The sequence below is a fragment of the Phyllobates terribilis genome, unplaced genomic scaffold, assembly GCF_046119375.1.
Source record: "Phyllobates terribilis strain yellow unplaced genomic scaffold, ASM4611937v1 Scaffold_11__3_contigs__length_659146591, whole genome shotgun sequence".
Lineage (NCBI taxonomy): Eukaryota > Metazoa > Chordata > Amphibia > Anura > Dendrobatidae > Phyllobates > Phyllobates terribilis.
Window position 1 is genome coordinate 65634286 of NW_027362771.1, and position 17143 is coordinate 65651428.

At 40.9% G+C, this 17143-nt stretch overlaps 1 protein-coding gene across 1 annotated transcript in view; it reads left to right on the top strand.

The window, feature by feature from the left end:
• RBM27 (RNA binding motif protein 27) overlaps positions 1 to 17143 on the top strand; it is a 60972-nt gene that overhangs the window by 2402 nt on the left and 41427 nt on the right. Inside the window, exons 2-3 of the mRNA XM_073651280.1 lie at positions 3486 to 3604; positions 12042 to 12178. Coding sequence (XP_073507381.1) covers positions 3486 to 3604; positions 12042 to 12178 — 256 coding nt within the window. The remainder of the gene's footprint in view (positions 1 to 3485; positions 3605 to 12041; positions 12179 to 17143) is intronic.

The window sequence follows — 17143 nt, forward strand, 5'->3', positions numbered from 1 at the left end:
CCGAATAAAAATGTAGCAAAAATGCCATGTGTGAACATAGCGTAAGCGTGTCTCTTAATCTGGGAGATTTGAGTTTCCAGATTACAAAATCAAGCTTGGATGTTCTTTATGATGGCAGCTGCTGGAGAAATGTCTGGCAACAATATCCGCTGTTCCCTTGCACCCAGGACAATCAACTATGATCTGTGGGCAGTATAAGTTATAGAACTAGGACTAGCTGTTTACATCAAGTCCCTGGTTATTCTCTGCACAACTATAGTCCTTGATATTCTTGCCTCTGAATGACTGCTTTCTGCATATGCACAGTTTGGGATGATAGCTGTCAGTTAAGGTATGTGCACACAGTTTTTTGGGGGGGGTTTTATGAGCAGGTCCACTCAAGTTTTATTTACGTTTTTTCTTAATGTGTTTTTCAGGATCCCAACGTTCAGTTTTGCATTGCAATCCTAAAAAATACAAGGTGTTAGGCCACCAATGAAAGACTTATGTGAAACCATATAACATTTTTTTTGGCAAAAATGACAGTTTGACCAAATTATATAGCGGAATAAGTTTGTCTGAAAAAATAGTGACTATTCCGAACAAAAACTGCTGGATTCATGTATGAAGCGTAACTGTGAGCTATGGTTATGAGTTCATTAAAAAAAAAAACCCTAATGCAAATGTTAAAAATTGCAGGGGGAAGATGAGTTGGTAGGGCATTGTTCACGTTGACACGTCGGTGGGGCATTGTTCACGTTGACACGTCGGTGGGGCATTGTTCACGTTGACACGTCGGTGGGGCATTGTTCACGTTGACACGTCGGTGGGGCATTGTTCACGTTGACACGTCGGTGGGGCATTGTTCACGTTGACACGTCGGTGGGGCATTGTTCACGTTGACACGTTAGTTTGCAAAAATGCTGAAAGAATTGACATGTTGCTGATTTCAAAAACTCCACAGTTTTCCAATTCAGTCAAGAAAAAAGCGTGTGCCTGAGATTTCTGAAATCTCATTGCTTTTTCTGGTACTGTAAAAAGCAGCTTTTAATTAGCATAATAAAAGCTGCAAAAAACGCAATGTGTGAATATAGCCTAAGGGCATGCATCTCATTTTGAATCTACTCCAGACTAAAATAAAAATCGGCAAAAAAAATGTTCAAACACACTTTAGGAAATGATAATCTCCACATATGATTTTTGACCACCTCAAAATAACAAATAAATAAAAACTTTGCTCCTAGCCATGTATGCAGGAGGACTCTGGGATTACAGCACTGAAGAAAATAAGTAGGAACTTTGAGAACACAGCTGCAAAAAAAAAAAAAAAGTAATAGAGGTCTATCATTTTGTCTGGCGTGAGATTGTTGGGTATGGTTGTGAATGTAGTTGATGGGTATGAGAGCTTCTGTCACGTAGTGCAGTACTCTGCTAACCTGTGGGAAGAGCTCTTACAATATCTGCCACTTTAGGGCACATCTTCATACAGAAGCTCTGTCCAGACATTTCAGGACTACAAAGCTGTTCATCTGAATTAGGATGTATGTCCAGCTTGTATGGATTTCTACACCATCCATCAAGGGTTGACTTCATAGAAGGTATCTTAGGTAGTGGTAGCTTCTGCTTTGTATGAGAAGGTCGGCCTTCCTTTACTGGTCAGGCAGTACCAAACAATGGCTTACCTTGGAAAATTGTGGGCCCCATTGTAAAATCTCCAACAGGGCCACCAGCTATCACAAGCTTTTCATAATATTGGTCGTCCTATACAAACCAAAGGGACTATTTGGCTCCAGAGCCTGGGTGCGCCTGCCACCCCTGCCTCCACTATAGTTATGATGTGATTTCTGGATGGCTATTCTCACAAGTTTTGAGGGAGCTTTCTTCTCCTGTGTAACAGCTTACCCTAATGTTGCCAGTCGGATCTTCATACATATATATATATATACTATATTTTTGGGCTTTTGAATAAACGACACGCCCTCTTTTCCAAGTGACTCACAATATATCACACATTCCTATCAGATAAGGCGACATACCTGATTTGCCATGTTAATTTTATGGAAAAAGTGAAAATCTGTATACGTGAAATACACGTGTTACAAAATGTAGACCTGTATAGGAAGCCCTAACAGATGTGCTATCCAGACTATTGGCTTCTGATGTGCGGTGAAGATGTGCATGAATCTGCTGATCTGTACCTGGTGAGGTTGATGGTGCAGATCACCATGGCTAAGGTTTGCATGTTGATGGTATTATTTTGCCTATGCCAGCCTAGCCTTAGATCGGATGGTCCTCTCTTGTCATAGCTTCTTCTATTGCCTTTTCCGTTGTGATGGCATTGATTTTGGCAAGAGACACAGATGTAATGCTGGTGACATATAGTACAATTATTGGATGTCAGGATTTATGTAGTAAACAGTAAGCGACCTGCTTCCATTGTACCTCCAGCTATAGAAACATGCCATACCTCCACAGAGTGATAGATCGTGGTGCCATGCCGCTTTTGGGTTTTGGTACTTCTCTGCTTCACTCCTCAGAAATAATGAATTTTGTCTTAAAGCTTATGTCTCATAAGGAGTTGATGTATCACCCGTATGTACCATCACTGACCTCATGTACCCTGGCCTATGCTGGGAATTAAGGGGTTACACCATTGTTGCACCCCCTTCACTCTTAGGATTGTGGGTGTCCCCGAAATCTTAATGGTATGCCATCTCCTTATTAGATGGGGATAGTCTGTTTACATTTGATAACTGTTGAAGGGGGTCTTGTATGAGATCTTCTCAAGAGTGGATTCATTACTATAGACAATAGGAGCCAATCAAAGCACTCCAGGTGCCACCTTGAAATGTCTAGGGTGTTGGCAACCTCAGAGCTGGACTAAAACAAGAAAACGGGTCCTTCCCTCATTGGCGACTGGGCACCTGGTGCCAAGTGCGAAGAAGACATCTGTGATTAATGGTCGTCCTGCTTTCTTACAGAGCTGTTGTGGATTGTTTTATAGTGGGTCCGCTCTTATAGCAAATACAAGATGTGGACTGATCTGGATCGGTCTCTGGAAGAAAGCGGCAGTCTTTTTTTTTAATCCTGAACATCCCCTTTAAGTAGTGCTCTACTCTGGTCACTGCAGGAGAGTTGGAGATAAAGCCTCACAGGGTGGGATGTAAGCACATCCCTGACGGCCAGAGCTTTCTGGACAGTCGCTCATCTGGGATGTAAGGACTCCACCCTACAACTAGTAGTTTATGGCTTCACAGTCTGGCGAAGATTTATGTGCTCCCAGACTTTCTGGGTCCTAGGATTTGGCCATATGTAATCAAAAATATGAAGTATTTGTAAAGATAATAATAAAAAAAAAATAGTAGAATCCATTTTTTTTTAGATTGTCTCTGTAGATGCTGGGACTACGCGTGGCCCCGTAATATTGTTATACTACCGGTTTTATCTGTGACTGAGAATTGTTATTTTCTGTACGTTAGTGTAACCAATTATTTCGTTTTTAACAGATGTGATGCCGACCCATCAGCTTTAGCGAACTACGTTATTGCTTTGGTACGGAAAGACAAATCGGAGAAGGAGTTAAAGGCCATATGTGCTGACCAGCTGGATGTTTTCTTACAGAAAGGTATAAAATTAATATTCAATAGCTACTTAAGATGTGAAGTCACTAAAGGTTTGGTATCACATATGCAGTTGTTTTTAAGTGGATCCACGGAGAAGAAAACGTATACAGGATAAGGCTATGTGCCCACGATGCAGAAATGCTCTGGATTTTTTCCTGAGCATTTCTGCATCTCCCTGGCAGAAAAAACGCATGCGGATTGTACATGCAGATTGTACATGCGTTTTCCTGCCAGGGACATGCGGATGTGAAGCGTTCTTCACTTGCATTTCCGCATGTGGGTTGACAAGAGCTTTCCAAGAGATTTTAGCATCACTTGCTTGACAACTTGGTCACACTATATAAATCCATGCAAACGGCATGGATTTATATACTGTGACCGAAAGAATGTTAAAAAATAAATCTATGCTTACCTTCTGATGGCCCCCGAAGTCTTGCTTCATTCCGTCCTGCCTTGCCGGCAGCTCACGGTACACTACACTGAAGGACCTGCCGTCACATGACTAAATGATGTCAGCGCAGGTCCTTCAGTCCACCGCGATCTGACGGAAAGCGAAGACAAGCACACCGGGGGCCATCAGAAGGTAAGTATAGTATAGTATTTTTTTTTTTATTTTATTCTTTTTTTTACAGGTTCTATGGTACCCGGGTCCGGAGGAGAGTCTCCTGTCCTCCACACCCGGGTACCATCCGCACATTGAAACACATGGAACGCGCATCTACATATACAGTGATGCGGAATCCATGCGTTCCAATGCAAGTCAATGGCGGCGAAACGCAACGCTTCCGCAAAATAATTGGATTATCATTGGGGGACATGGCAGGTCTTCTACAAAGCATTTAAGTGTTTCTGCAGCGTAATTGCCGCTGCGGAAACGCTTAAAAAGCGCATCGTGGGCACACAGCCTTAATGTTCTATCCAAAATTTGTATATGCGGTTCCATCTATGATGAAAGAGGTTTTTATAACTGATTTTTTTTTTCTCTATCGCTGTGATAATCACACTGATTTGAAAAGAGTTGATTGGATTGAAAAATGGTAGGAGGGTGGTGTCCTAGCATATATTATATGCTCAAATCGCCCCTCTTCCCCCCCCTTTAAAAGTTCAGTATTTTAAATAAAAAAAATGCGCCTATAGCCGCTACTTTGTGGAAGTCTGAGTTATCAAAATTATTAAAATTATTTAACCCAAACTGTACAAAGTGAAGAGAAAGAAATGCGTCTTTTTGGCTGCTCCAACAGAGCAGAAAAATGCAATAAGAAGCAATCAAAACATCATATCTACCCCAAAATGGTGTAAATAAAACCGTTGCCTCAGGCCACAAAAAAAGCAAGCACTCACTCAGCTCCATCACTTGAAAATCGGAAACATCTCAGAAAATGACACAGGCAAATTCTTTTATTTTTTACAAATTTCCAAACATTTTTTCACCACTTAAATGAAAAAAAAAGTTTGGTATCGCCAAAATCATACTGACTTGGACAATCATATTTCCGGTTCATTTTTACCATGTAATGAACGCTGTAAATAAGAAGGCCAAGGAGCTCTTGCAGAATTGCATTTTTTTTAACAAGATTTCGGTGCACTTGAATTTTTTTTTTTTTTTTTACTCACGTTCCATTACGTTATATGATGTACTTTTGAATTACACAATTTTAACTCTTCCTGTAAAAAAAAAAAAAGCTCTCACAGCTATATTGACTGACAAATAAAAAGATTATGGCTCTTGGAAGAAGGAAAGGAAAAAATGAAAGGGGGAAAAAATGAAAAATCGCCATGTCAGGAAAAGGTTAAAAAAAAAAAATCTTATAAGGCTATGTGCCCACAATGCAGAAATGCTCTGGATTTTTCCTGAGCGTTTCTGTATCTCCCTGGCAGAAAAAACACATGCTTATTTTACATGCGTTTTTCCTGCCAGGTAGAAGCGTTTGTGAAGCGTTTTGAACATGCGATTTTAGCATCACTTGGAAAGTGCTTGACAACTTGGTCACACTATATAAATCCATGCAACCGGCATGGATTCATATAGTGTGACCAAGTTACAATGCTGAAAAATGCAGCATCAATAATAAAAAAAAAAAAAAACAAACAAACATTATACTCGCCTTCAGATGGCCCCCGGTCTCCTCAGAGATACTTCCAGTGTCTTCGGCGGCTCCCGGTGCTCTAAAAAGGACCTTCCATGACGTCATTTAGTCATGTGATGGTCACGCGACCATCACCTGACCGCTGACATCACATGACTAAATGACATCACGGAAGGTGCTTGCAGACCACCGCCGGAAGCCAAGGGGACAGCAGCGCCACTCAGATAATTGATAGTGCTGTGGATTTTTCCGCAATGATAATCCGCAGCGGAAATTTCCGCAGCATGTGTACAGCACATGCGGATTATCATTGGGGAACATTGCAGGTGTTCTACCAAGCGTTTTTTAAGCGTTTCCACGGTGTAATTGCCGCTGCGGAAACGCTTAAAGCACGCATAGTGGGCACACAGCCTTACGGTTTCTACTGGCTAAATTGTGGAAGACTGGCTGCAGAGCTGAGTAAAACACCATTTTTACTTCATAATTTCTTCTCTCCATTGCAGAAATATTAGCTTGTAAAGTTTAGATTATGATTTAGTTCATCTGGGTACTACTAGAGTTTTGTATCTGGTGATGTGTACTTCTCCTGTGTGAGGTTGACCAGTCATAGGCAGGCTGCATCACACAGTGGAGAAAAGAACACACTACTCTTCTCACTGATCTCTGCAGCTACTGTGTAGAGATTCAGATCTTTCCTCACAGCAGTCCGTGTGGGGAGAGGGTGAGCTCTGACAGCACATTGAGATGATATCTGGAAGTGTTTGTATTGATGCATATCTCTGCTCAGCTGTATCTCTACACAGTAACTGCACTGATCACTGAGGAGCGAAGATGTGTTGTTTTCCCCAGTATGCCTGCTTATGGTAGGTCAACCTCATGCAGGGGAACAAGTACACTCCCCCAGAGATAAACCTCTGGTAACGCCCAGTTGAATTGAACTTCAACGTAAATTAGAACGTAAACTTTACAAGCTTATATCTCCGCAATAGAGAGGAGAAATGAAAGACTGTGTTTTACTGAGCTCTGCAGCCAGTATTTCATGATGTGGCTAGTTTAACATGAATAAAAAGTTCTTTCTCCTCCGCTATGCTCTGTCAGTGGGGCGTCACTTTTTTACGTCATGTTGATTGACAGCTCGCTCACCACAGTTAGGCAGTGGGGAGCCGGCTGTCAGTCAGCATGACATTGACAGCGATGCCCTGTCCAGAGCAGAGCGAAAAAAACTGCTCAGTCGACGTGACATCACCAGCAGCAGCGGTCCATGACCGCTCTGAGCTGGAAGAGGAATTTCCCACAGCGCACGCTGACATCATTGAGCTGATCGGAGTTCATGGGATATGAACTCTGATGACCTTTTTGCTGCACCGCGAGCATGAGAAGTTTCTTACGCTCACGGTGATGTCAGCGAGGTGAACTGAGTTCATTGGATATAAACCCCACTTAACTTGATCACGTCCCTGTGAGTCACTGAGGTGTGCAAGCATGCGCAGCTCAGTGTCTCTGCAGGATGGCAGGCTGTATAGTCGCATCATGCAACAATGCAGCCTGCCATCAAGAGGTAGCAGAGCTAGACCCGTCGTGGGACAAATGGATTATTTTCTTCACGGCACGTCGGAGAGGTGAGGATGACGTTGCTATATTATTTTTATTTCAGGTGACATGGGCTTCAATGGAATGGGCATAAGGGTAAGTAGAAGGCTTTTGGTTAGATTTATTAAAGGACTCTATGTGTTTATTTTAAATTAATTATTTTATTCTGGGTGTTTTATTTCACTATTTGGCTATGGGGTTAGTAATGGGGGCGTCTTATTGACGCTTGTCCATTTCTAACCCCTGGGCTTGATGTCAGCTGCCAATACAAAGCTGACATCAACCCCAACCTTATTACCCCATTTGGCACTGCACCAGGACAAGTGAGAAGAGTGGAGCCTAAGCACCAAAATTGGTGCAACTTATGGATGCGTCTTTTCTGGGGCGGCTGAGAGCTGATGTTTGTAGTCTGGGAGGAGGCCAATATCCATGGCCCTTTCCTAGACTATTAATATCAGGCCCCAGCTGTCTGCCTAGCCTTTGCTGGTTGTTAAAATAGGGGGACCCTGCTGCAATTTTTTTTTTTCTTTTGAGGTCCCTCATTTTAATAACCAGTAAAGGCTAAGTATACAGCTGAGAGCTGATATTAATAGCCTGGGAATCTCCATAGGTATTACCCGCTTCCCAGGCTAGAAACATCTGTCCCCAGCTGTCTGCTTTCCGTCTACTGGTTAATAAAATTACGGGGGACCCCACGCCATTTTTTTTTTTACAAAATTTTTTCATTTAATAATAAATGCCATGTATGGTAAGCAACACAAGCAAAGCACTGAATATATATCGCACTCATATTTATATCTACAGTGAAGGAAATAATTACTTGATCCCGTGCTGTTTTTGTAAGTTTGCCCACTGACAAAGACATGAACAGTCTATAATTTTAAGGGTAGGTTCATTTTAACATTGAGAGATAGAATATCCCCCCAAAAAATCAAGAAAATCACATTGTCTAAATTAGATCACAGGCGTTTAATCTTTCTGATGCTGCTGTCAATAGTAACAGTGACATCGAGGAGCATTGCAGAAGAAGTGAGCTGCTTGTCTGCTCCCATCAGCACAACGCAATGCATTGGTCTCCATGGTTACAACTGACCGCGGGGGTCGCCCAGGAACGGTGGCCTGTTGGCTCATGCTCAGAGCAGGAGCTGACACTCCTCCTCCCTGTGTGAGAGATGCTGCTCTGATGCCCTGCAGTGCAGAAGCATTGGAGAGTATCAGTTCAGTGATCTGTCAGTGTAAAGATGATGTCCCATCCTGGGACAATGTAAAAAAAGTTAAAAAAAAAAAAAAAAAAAAAAAGGGGGTTATTAAAAATTTTAAAAATATAAAAAAAAACCCAAATGAAAAAATATTAATCCAATAGATACATTTATGTAGAAAAAGAAAAAAGTACACCTATTGTATTGCAGCATCAGGAACGACCCAACCTATAAAACTGTCCCACTAGTTAACCCCTTCAGTGAACACCGTAAAAAAAAGGCAAAAAACTGCTGTATCATACGTCAAACAAAAAGTACAATAAAACGCAATCAAAAAGATGAATGTAAATATAAATGGTACCGCAAAAAATGTTATCTTGTCCCCCAAAAAACAAGCCGCCATGCAGCTCCATCAGCTTAAAAATAAGCATTTTATAGCTCTCAAAATAAAGTGATGCAAAAATAATTATTTTTTCGATAAAATAGTTTTTGTTGTGTAAAAGCGACAAAACACAAAAAAAAAAGATACAAATGTGGTACCCCTGTAAACGTACTGACCAGAAGAATAAAGCTGCTTTATCACTTTTACCACACACGGAAAGGCATAAAAAAAGCAAAAAACAATTCGTGAATTGTTGGTTTTTGTTCATTCTGCCTCCCAAAAATTGGAATAGAAAGTGCCTGAAAATGCTACCAATGAAAACATCAACCGAACCACCGGCGGAAGATTCCCTATAATGAGGCAGATCGAGGCACTGTGGACTCTGTTTGGCCTATGATCCGGCGGTGTTCATCTTTTTAGGCCTGCATAAAACCGCGGTCTGCCACAGTTTTGAAGAGAGGCCAGACTGAGTCCAGAGTAACTCTGCTGCTTCGTTATAGTGAATGGATCAATCGGGGATTTCATCTGTCACGTCACTCTGAGATTTAGATGGAAACCCCAATGTGAGTGCTCAGCGTAGAGCACCGGATAAATGTGATCCAAAATGTTATGTAAAAGCTTCAACTCTATCCACAAAAAAAAGCAAATCTCCACTCAGGTCCGTCATCTGTTAACGGAAATATAGGGGACTTCCAAGTTACTGGTAGTACAAAGGCTCTGGAAAAGCGCTAAGGCTCCTTGCCCCCCAAAAGAAATTCAGCAAATTCTGTGCTCTCAAATCCAAATGCCCCCCTCCCCTCTGAGCCCCACAGTGTGTCTAAACCACATTTAGTGTCCACATGTTTGCATTTCTGTAGCGATGAGAGCCTGCCTAATTTACGGGGTCCATGTCTCCAGAAGCATGAGCTGGGCATAACGTACTGGTCACTACGACAGTTTGCAGTTTTCGCTCCGCAACATCCACTGCTGCTTGTTTCTGGAAAACACACATAGAGTCAAAATCGTCACTACACCTGTAGATAAATTCCCAAAGGGGTGCAATTTCCAAAATGGGGTCACTTGAGGTGGATTCCGCTCTTCTAGCACATAGGGGCTCTGTATATGGAGTTCACAAACTACTCTAGGAAAATCTGTGCTCCAGGAGGCAAATAGCACTCCATCCCTCCTGAGTCTTGCTGTGTGGCTAAGCCGTACTGTACAGCCACATATGGGGTATTTCTACATTCAGCAGAAATTGTGGCACAAATTTTAGTTCCATTTTTACCCATTTCCCAGTATGAAAATGTAAAATCTGGGGCTAAAACAAAACTTTGGTGGTAAAAATGTAATTATTTTTCTTCACTGGCCAATGGTATAAAATTCTGTGACCCACCCGTGGTGTTAATATGATCACTGCACCCCTACATTAATTCATTAAGAGGTGTAGTATGTAAAATAGGGTCCCTTATGGGGGTTCTGCAGTTCTGGCACCTCAGGGGCTCTACCATTGTGATATGGCACCCTCAAACCAGTCCAGCAAAATCTGAACTCCAATATGGCGCTTATTCCCTTTGGAGCTTTGCACTGTGCCTCAATTTTTTTTCAACCACATATGGGGTATCTGTGTACTCAGGAGAAATTACACAGCAAATTTTGTGGTCTCCTGCTATCCTTATGAAAATGAAAAGATTTGGGGCTAAAACAACATTTTTGTTGGTAATATATATATTTTTTTCATTTTCACGGTTCAGCGTTGTAAAATTCTGTTAAACACCTGGGGGTTCAAGTGCTCACCTCATGTCTAGGTAAATTCCTTGAGGGGTCTAGTTTCCAAAATGGGGTCACTTGTGGGGGGAGGTTTCCACTGTTTAGGCACTTCAGGGGCTCTCCAAACGCAACATGACACCCGCAGACCATTGCATCAAAATCTGCATTCCAAAACGTCACTCCTTCCTTTCTGAACCCTACCATTTGCCCAAACAGTAGTTTTCACCCACATATGGGGTATCTGCCTGCGTACTCGGGAGAAATTGTCCAACAAATTTTGGGGTCCATAATCTCCTGTTACCCTTGCAAAATTTGGGGCTAAAAGACTTTTTTTTTTTTTGTGGAAAAATGTTTTTTTTTTTTTTTTACAGCTCAACGTTATAAACTTCTGTGAAGCACCTGGGGGTTCAAGTTGTCCACCACACATCTAGATAAGTTCCCTGAGGGGTTTAGCTTCTAAAGCGGTGTCACTTGTGGGTGGTTTCCACTGTTTAGGCACATCAGGGGCTCTCCAAACGCAACATGGCGTCTGCTAATTATGCCAGCAAATTTTACATTTAAAAAGTCAAATGGTGCTCCTTCCCTTCCGAGCCTTGCCGTGTGCCCAAACAGTGGTTTTCCCTCACATATGGGGTATCGATGTGCTCAGGAGAAATTGCACAACAGACTTTACGGTCCATTTTCTACTTTACCCTTGTGAAAGTAACAAAAAAAAAAAAGGCCTAAAAAAAATTGGAAAAAAATAATTAAATGTTAATTTTTTCCTTCTATATTCTATTAATTCCTGTGAAGCATCTGAAGGGTTAATACACTTCTTGTGTGGCTTTGAGCACCTTGAGGGGTGTCGTTTTTAGAATGGTGTCACTTTTGGGTATTATCTGTCAAAAAGGCCTCTCAAAGTCATTTGATATGTGATGTGGTCCCTAAAAATAATGGTGTTGTAAAAATGAGAAATCGCTGGTCAACATTTAACCCTTCTAACTTCCTAACAAAAAAAAATATTTCAAAAATGGTACTGATGTAAAGTAGACGTGGGAAATTTTATTCATTAACTATTTTGTGTGACATATCTCTGATTTAAGGACATAAGAATTCAGAGTTTTAAAATTGCAAACTTTTCTACATTTTTGCCAAATTTCCATTTTTTTTTTCCACAAATAAGCATAAGTCATAGCAAATAAATTTTACCACTATCATAAAGTACAATATGTCCCGAAAAAACATCAGAATCAGTGGGATCTGTTGAAGCGTTCCAGAGTAATTACCTCATAAAGTGACACTGGTCAGGAAAGTGAAAACAGGCTTCATGGTGAGGGGGTTAAAAAGTCCCATTAAAAACAGCGTATGTTTTCCAGCCTAGCTAGAGAATACCATTTTTTTCCATCTACATATAGCTTACATAATCTTTTTATTTATTTATTTTTTTTCCCCCCAGAAACAAATGACTTTGTGGATAAACTGTTTGAAAGTTTGCACACAGGAAGCTATCTTCCCCCGGAAGAAACGGTCAAAGTTGAAGAAAAGGAGGAGATACTAGAAAAGCACCATGTACCTGTGGCTGGACCAGGACAGGTGAGTGTTCATGTTGCTTTGTGTTCTTTGCCCAGAATTCATCTTCTTAAAATAATTTCTATAAAATTCTGATTCTTAAATTGAACGATGATATATATGAACGGTGGTTTGTGTCTCGCATTGTATTGACTCCCAGATTTTAGAGGGGATTCCCCTGCAGTGAAGCAGTTGGAGAACCTCAGAGATGTGTCTACCACTTGGTTTTGATGCTGGTTTGTACCCTTCTGAGAAGATTCACCTTGGTTTGAATAGTCTAGTCTGTATCATTTCCTGTATTTCCTGTTTAGTTGGCTACTTTCAAAACATTTGGCTTGTGAAATTGTTGAATTTATAAATCCTATTTTCATGTGTTTTAAAGAGGTTGTCCTCTACTTTTACATTGATGGCCTATCTTTAGGATAGGTAATCAATGTCTGATCGGTGGCGGAGCTCCCCGCCAATCAGTTGTTCTTGGTGCAGGAGGCGGCTGAAAGTGCTCAGTTACTGAGCTGCTCCGTCTACTGATAGTGGCCACGCCAGGTACTGCACTCAGCCCCCACTCTATTGATTTTGAATAAGGGGCGGATGTGCAGTGTCACATTGTAACATTGATTGTAATGATTTCCTATGGTGTCTGTTTTGACCCATGACATGCTACAACACACATCACAGATGTTTCCAAATGTTTGTTTTTCTGTCTCTGGTCACAAGTCACACACTTGCCATAGACTTTAATGCAAGTCGTGCGCTATAAGCGACTTATCGGCAACTTGGATGCTTTATTTCCACAGCAAAATCACAATTCTAAAATTTTAGAGAATGCTTTCTCGCAACATGTCGCTGTATAGCCCCAGCCTTGTCGTGTGCACAGATATTATATAAGTAATGCAGCAACAACCCCATTCACACTGTCCTTTGTTGTGCGACTGGGTAGGGAAGGAACAGAATGCGGGAACAGATAAAGTAGAAGATAATGAAGATTAAAGAAGCGGCTATGAATCGCTGATGTCTCAGCCCATTTTCAGGCTGTGTGCTGCAATTCCGCTGCAGAAACGCTTAAAAAACGCTTGGTAGAAGACCTTCCTTTTTTTTTTTTTTTTCTCCCCCATAAAATATGTAAAAAAAAAAAAAAAAAAGTCAAATACAAATAAATTTAGATTAGTTGATAGGGCTAGATTAGGGACAGTAAAGATGTACTGTAGTAATTAGCTTATACTGCAGTATTTTTTAATAAAATATCAGGATTAGCATTAGATGGTGAAGTGTAAGGAAAAGAAATCAAATACACAGGGTGGGCCATTTATATATGGATACACCTAAATTACATTACAATGGTTAGTGATATCAACTTCCTGTTTAAGGCACATTAGTATATAGGAGGGGGAAACTTTTCCAGATGGGTGGTGACCATAGCGGCCATTTTGAAGTTGGACATTTTGGATCCAACATTTTTTTCAATGGTAACAGGGTCATGTGACACATCAAACTTATTGAGAATTTCATAAGTAAAACAATGGTGTGCTTGGTTTTAACGTAACTTTATTCTTTCATGAGTTTTTTACAAGTTTATGACCACTTATAAAGTGTTCAAAGTGCAGCCCATTGTGTTGGATTGTCAATGCAGCCCTCTTCTCCCACTCTGGACACACTGATAGCAACACCGCAGAAGAAATGCTAGCACAGGCTTCCAATATCCGTTGTTTCAGATGCTGCACATCTTGTATCTTGATGGTATGGTGTGGTATATGGGGTATTTTTTTCCTATTGAAAAAAATAAAGTTGTATCCAAAATGGCTGACTTCAAAATGGCCGCCATGGTCACCACCCATCTGGAAAAATTTCTCTCCTCCCATCCATGGTAAAAATATACTGTAGTAATTTGCTTCTACTACAGTGTGTGTGTGTGTGTGTGTATGTATATATATATGTATGTATGTATGTATATATATATATATATATATATATATATATATGTATATGTATATATGTATGTATATATATGTATATGTATATATATATATATATATATATATATATATATATATATATATATATATATATATATATATATATATATATATATATATATATATATATATATATATATATATATATATATATATATATTACAATATGTCACGAAATAACAGTCTCAGAATCACTGGGATCCGTTGAAGTGTTCCAGAGGTATTACCACATTAAGTTGCGTTTTTGCTAACTGCAGCATGTCACTTCTTTCCGTGTTTTTGCAGCATTTTTTCCACCCATAGAAAGCAATCAATAAGTGCAAAAACACAGGTATCAGGTTTTGCTGTGTTTTTGGTGTGGAAAACTCAAGAAGTTGCATCATTTTTGGGGAGGGAAGGGGGCACAAAAGACAAATGTACCTGCAAACAATGCAGCAAAACCTGTTTTAGGCTGTGTACCCACGATGCGTTTTTTAAGCGTTTCCGCAGCGGCAAAAACGCTTAAACGCATGGTGGAAGGCCTGCCATGTTCCCCAATGATAATCCGCATGTACTGTGCACGTGCTGCGGAAATTTCCGCTGCGGGTTATTATTGCGGAAAAATACGCAGCACTACCAATTATTTTGCGGAAGCGCTGCGTTTTCGCCGCCATTGACTTTCATTGGAACGCATGGAATCCGCATCACTGGATCTGTACATGTGGATTACATGCGTTTCAATGTGCGGATGGTACCCGGGTCTGGAGAAGGAGACTCTCCTCTGGACCCGGGTACCATAGAACCTGTGAAAAAAAAAGAATATTCTGATGGCCCCCGGTGTGTTTTGTCTTCGCTTGCCGGCAGATCGCGGTGGACTGAAGGACCTGCGCTGACGTCATTTAGTCATGTGACGGCAGGTCCTTCTGTGTACCGCGAGCTGCTGGCAGCCAGGACGGATCGAAGAAAGACTGCGGGGGCCATCAGAAGGTAAGTATGTATATATTTTTTTTCATTTTTTTACATTCTCTCGGGTCACACTATATAAATCCATGCCGGTTGCATGGATTTATATAGTGTGACCAAGTTGTCAAGCACTTTCCAAGTGATGCTAAAATCGCCTGGAAAGCACTTGTCAACCCGCATGCGGAAATTCATGTGAAGACGCTTCACATCCGCATGTCCCTGGCAGGAAAAACGCATGTGCAATCCGCATGTGCAATCCGCATGTACAATCCGCATGCGTTTTTTCTGCCAGGGAGATGCAGAAACGCTCAGGAAAAATCCTGAGCATTTCTGCATCGTGGGCACATAGCCTTAAGCAGCTTCTTTACTGCCAAGAGAGCAGGTTTTGCCTGCAGAAAAAAACGCAACAAAAACACAACTTGTGAACATAGCCTAAAGTGACTGGTCAGAATTGAAAAAAATTGGCCTTTTCAGGAAGGTGAAAACAGGCTGTGGCGTGCAGGGGCTCAAGGAAATCTGTCACCATGTTTTTTACCACCTAATCTGAGAGCAGCATATTGTAGAGACAAAGACCCTGATTCCAGCAGTGTGTCACTTACTGGGCTGCTTTAGTGTAGTTTTGATAATTTCCTGCTGATTAAACAGTGATTTTAAAAACCTATTTATCAATTTCGCACCTTCTCATTGCATTGTGGAGGTACATGTCATTCTGCCTTAAGCTCATCTTATGCATTAATGCATTATCCGTGGGATCCTATTCACCCTATGAAATGGGAAAATTTGTGACCTTCTCTGCTCTACATTTATAGAAATTGAGCCTGGAGACTTACACCCATTTTCATCTGAGGAGATGAGGCCCACATCATCTTCCCATTTACACTTAACTACATGGAATCCCCTAGGGTCGCTAGAATTAGTGGCTTATACATCATGGAGATAAGGCACATGGTCTCTATCGAGCCGACTATATGCTCCAGCACTCCACTATTGCAAATATTAAGGTCAGCCTCTGTCTCTCATTCTACAGTCGAAATGTCGGAAGTTAGACTCTTGCCTCTGTTGTGGCAAGGCTGCTTGTGCTTACTTCAGTCTCTGCCTTTCCCAATCTCAAAAACGCATTAGCTGATGGAACTCCCACAAAAAATTATTTTCCCAGACATGCATTTTGAGCAGCCTGATATACGCAACAATCATTTACAAATCCACCATATTTTATTTGCGTAATAAAGGATATTGTCCGGATGTCAATTGAAGTTGATGTGCCTCTAATGATTTCAGAAGTCTTGATGTTATTCCCTTCTGGATTGCTGGGTGTCCCAAGTTCTAGGACCCCCATCAATCTAGAAAACTGGGGCCGAGCCCATTGTGAACAGAGCAATGGTCGATCATGCACACTGCCGCCTCATTCTTTCTCATTGAGAGTGCCAAATATCAGCCAACCTATATGCTCAGCTATCTCCGGCAGTCCTATTAAGAATGCAGTCCAGTCACACTCTGAAGAGCAACGGTTCTCTGGATCTGTGGAAATCCCATTGGTCGGACCCCCGGTAATTGGGGAGATGTCCTCTACCCCATGGATTGGGTATAACTTCCAAGCTTGAGCATACCCCTTTTTAAGTGTATTTTTTTTTAAACATTTTTAGCATTCTTTTTTTTTTTTTTAATTATTTATCTAAATAAAAAATACAAATCTGGCAATTTTTACACTAGCCAATGGAGGTTTTTTTTTTTTTTTTTTTTTTTTTTTTTTTTTTTTTTTTTTAACTTTGTTTCAGAAAATCAAAATCCACACATACATTAACCACAGTGGAAAGACTCTGACCCTATCTTTTTATATTTACCGTATTTTTCGGACCAGAAGACGCACCTAGGTTTTAGAGGAGGAAAATAAAAAAATAAAAATTTAAGCAAAAAAATGTGGTCATGATGCACTTTTAAGAGGGAGGGGGTCTTCTGCTGACACTGATATAGGGTAATGTCCCCCAATTCTGACAATATCCCCCATCCTGGTATATATGCCGCCCCCCTTCCTTTTATATGTGGTCTCCATCCCCATCCTGGTATGCCTGGCATCCCT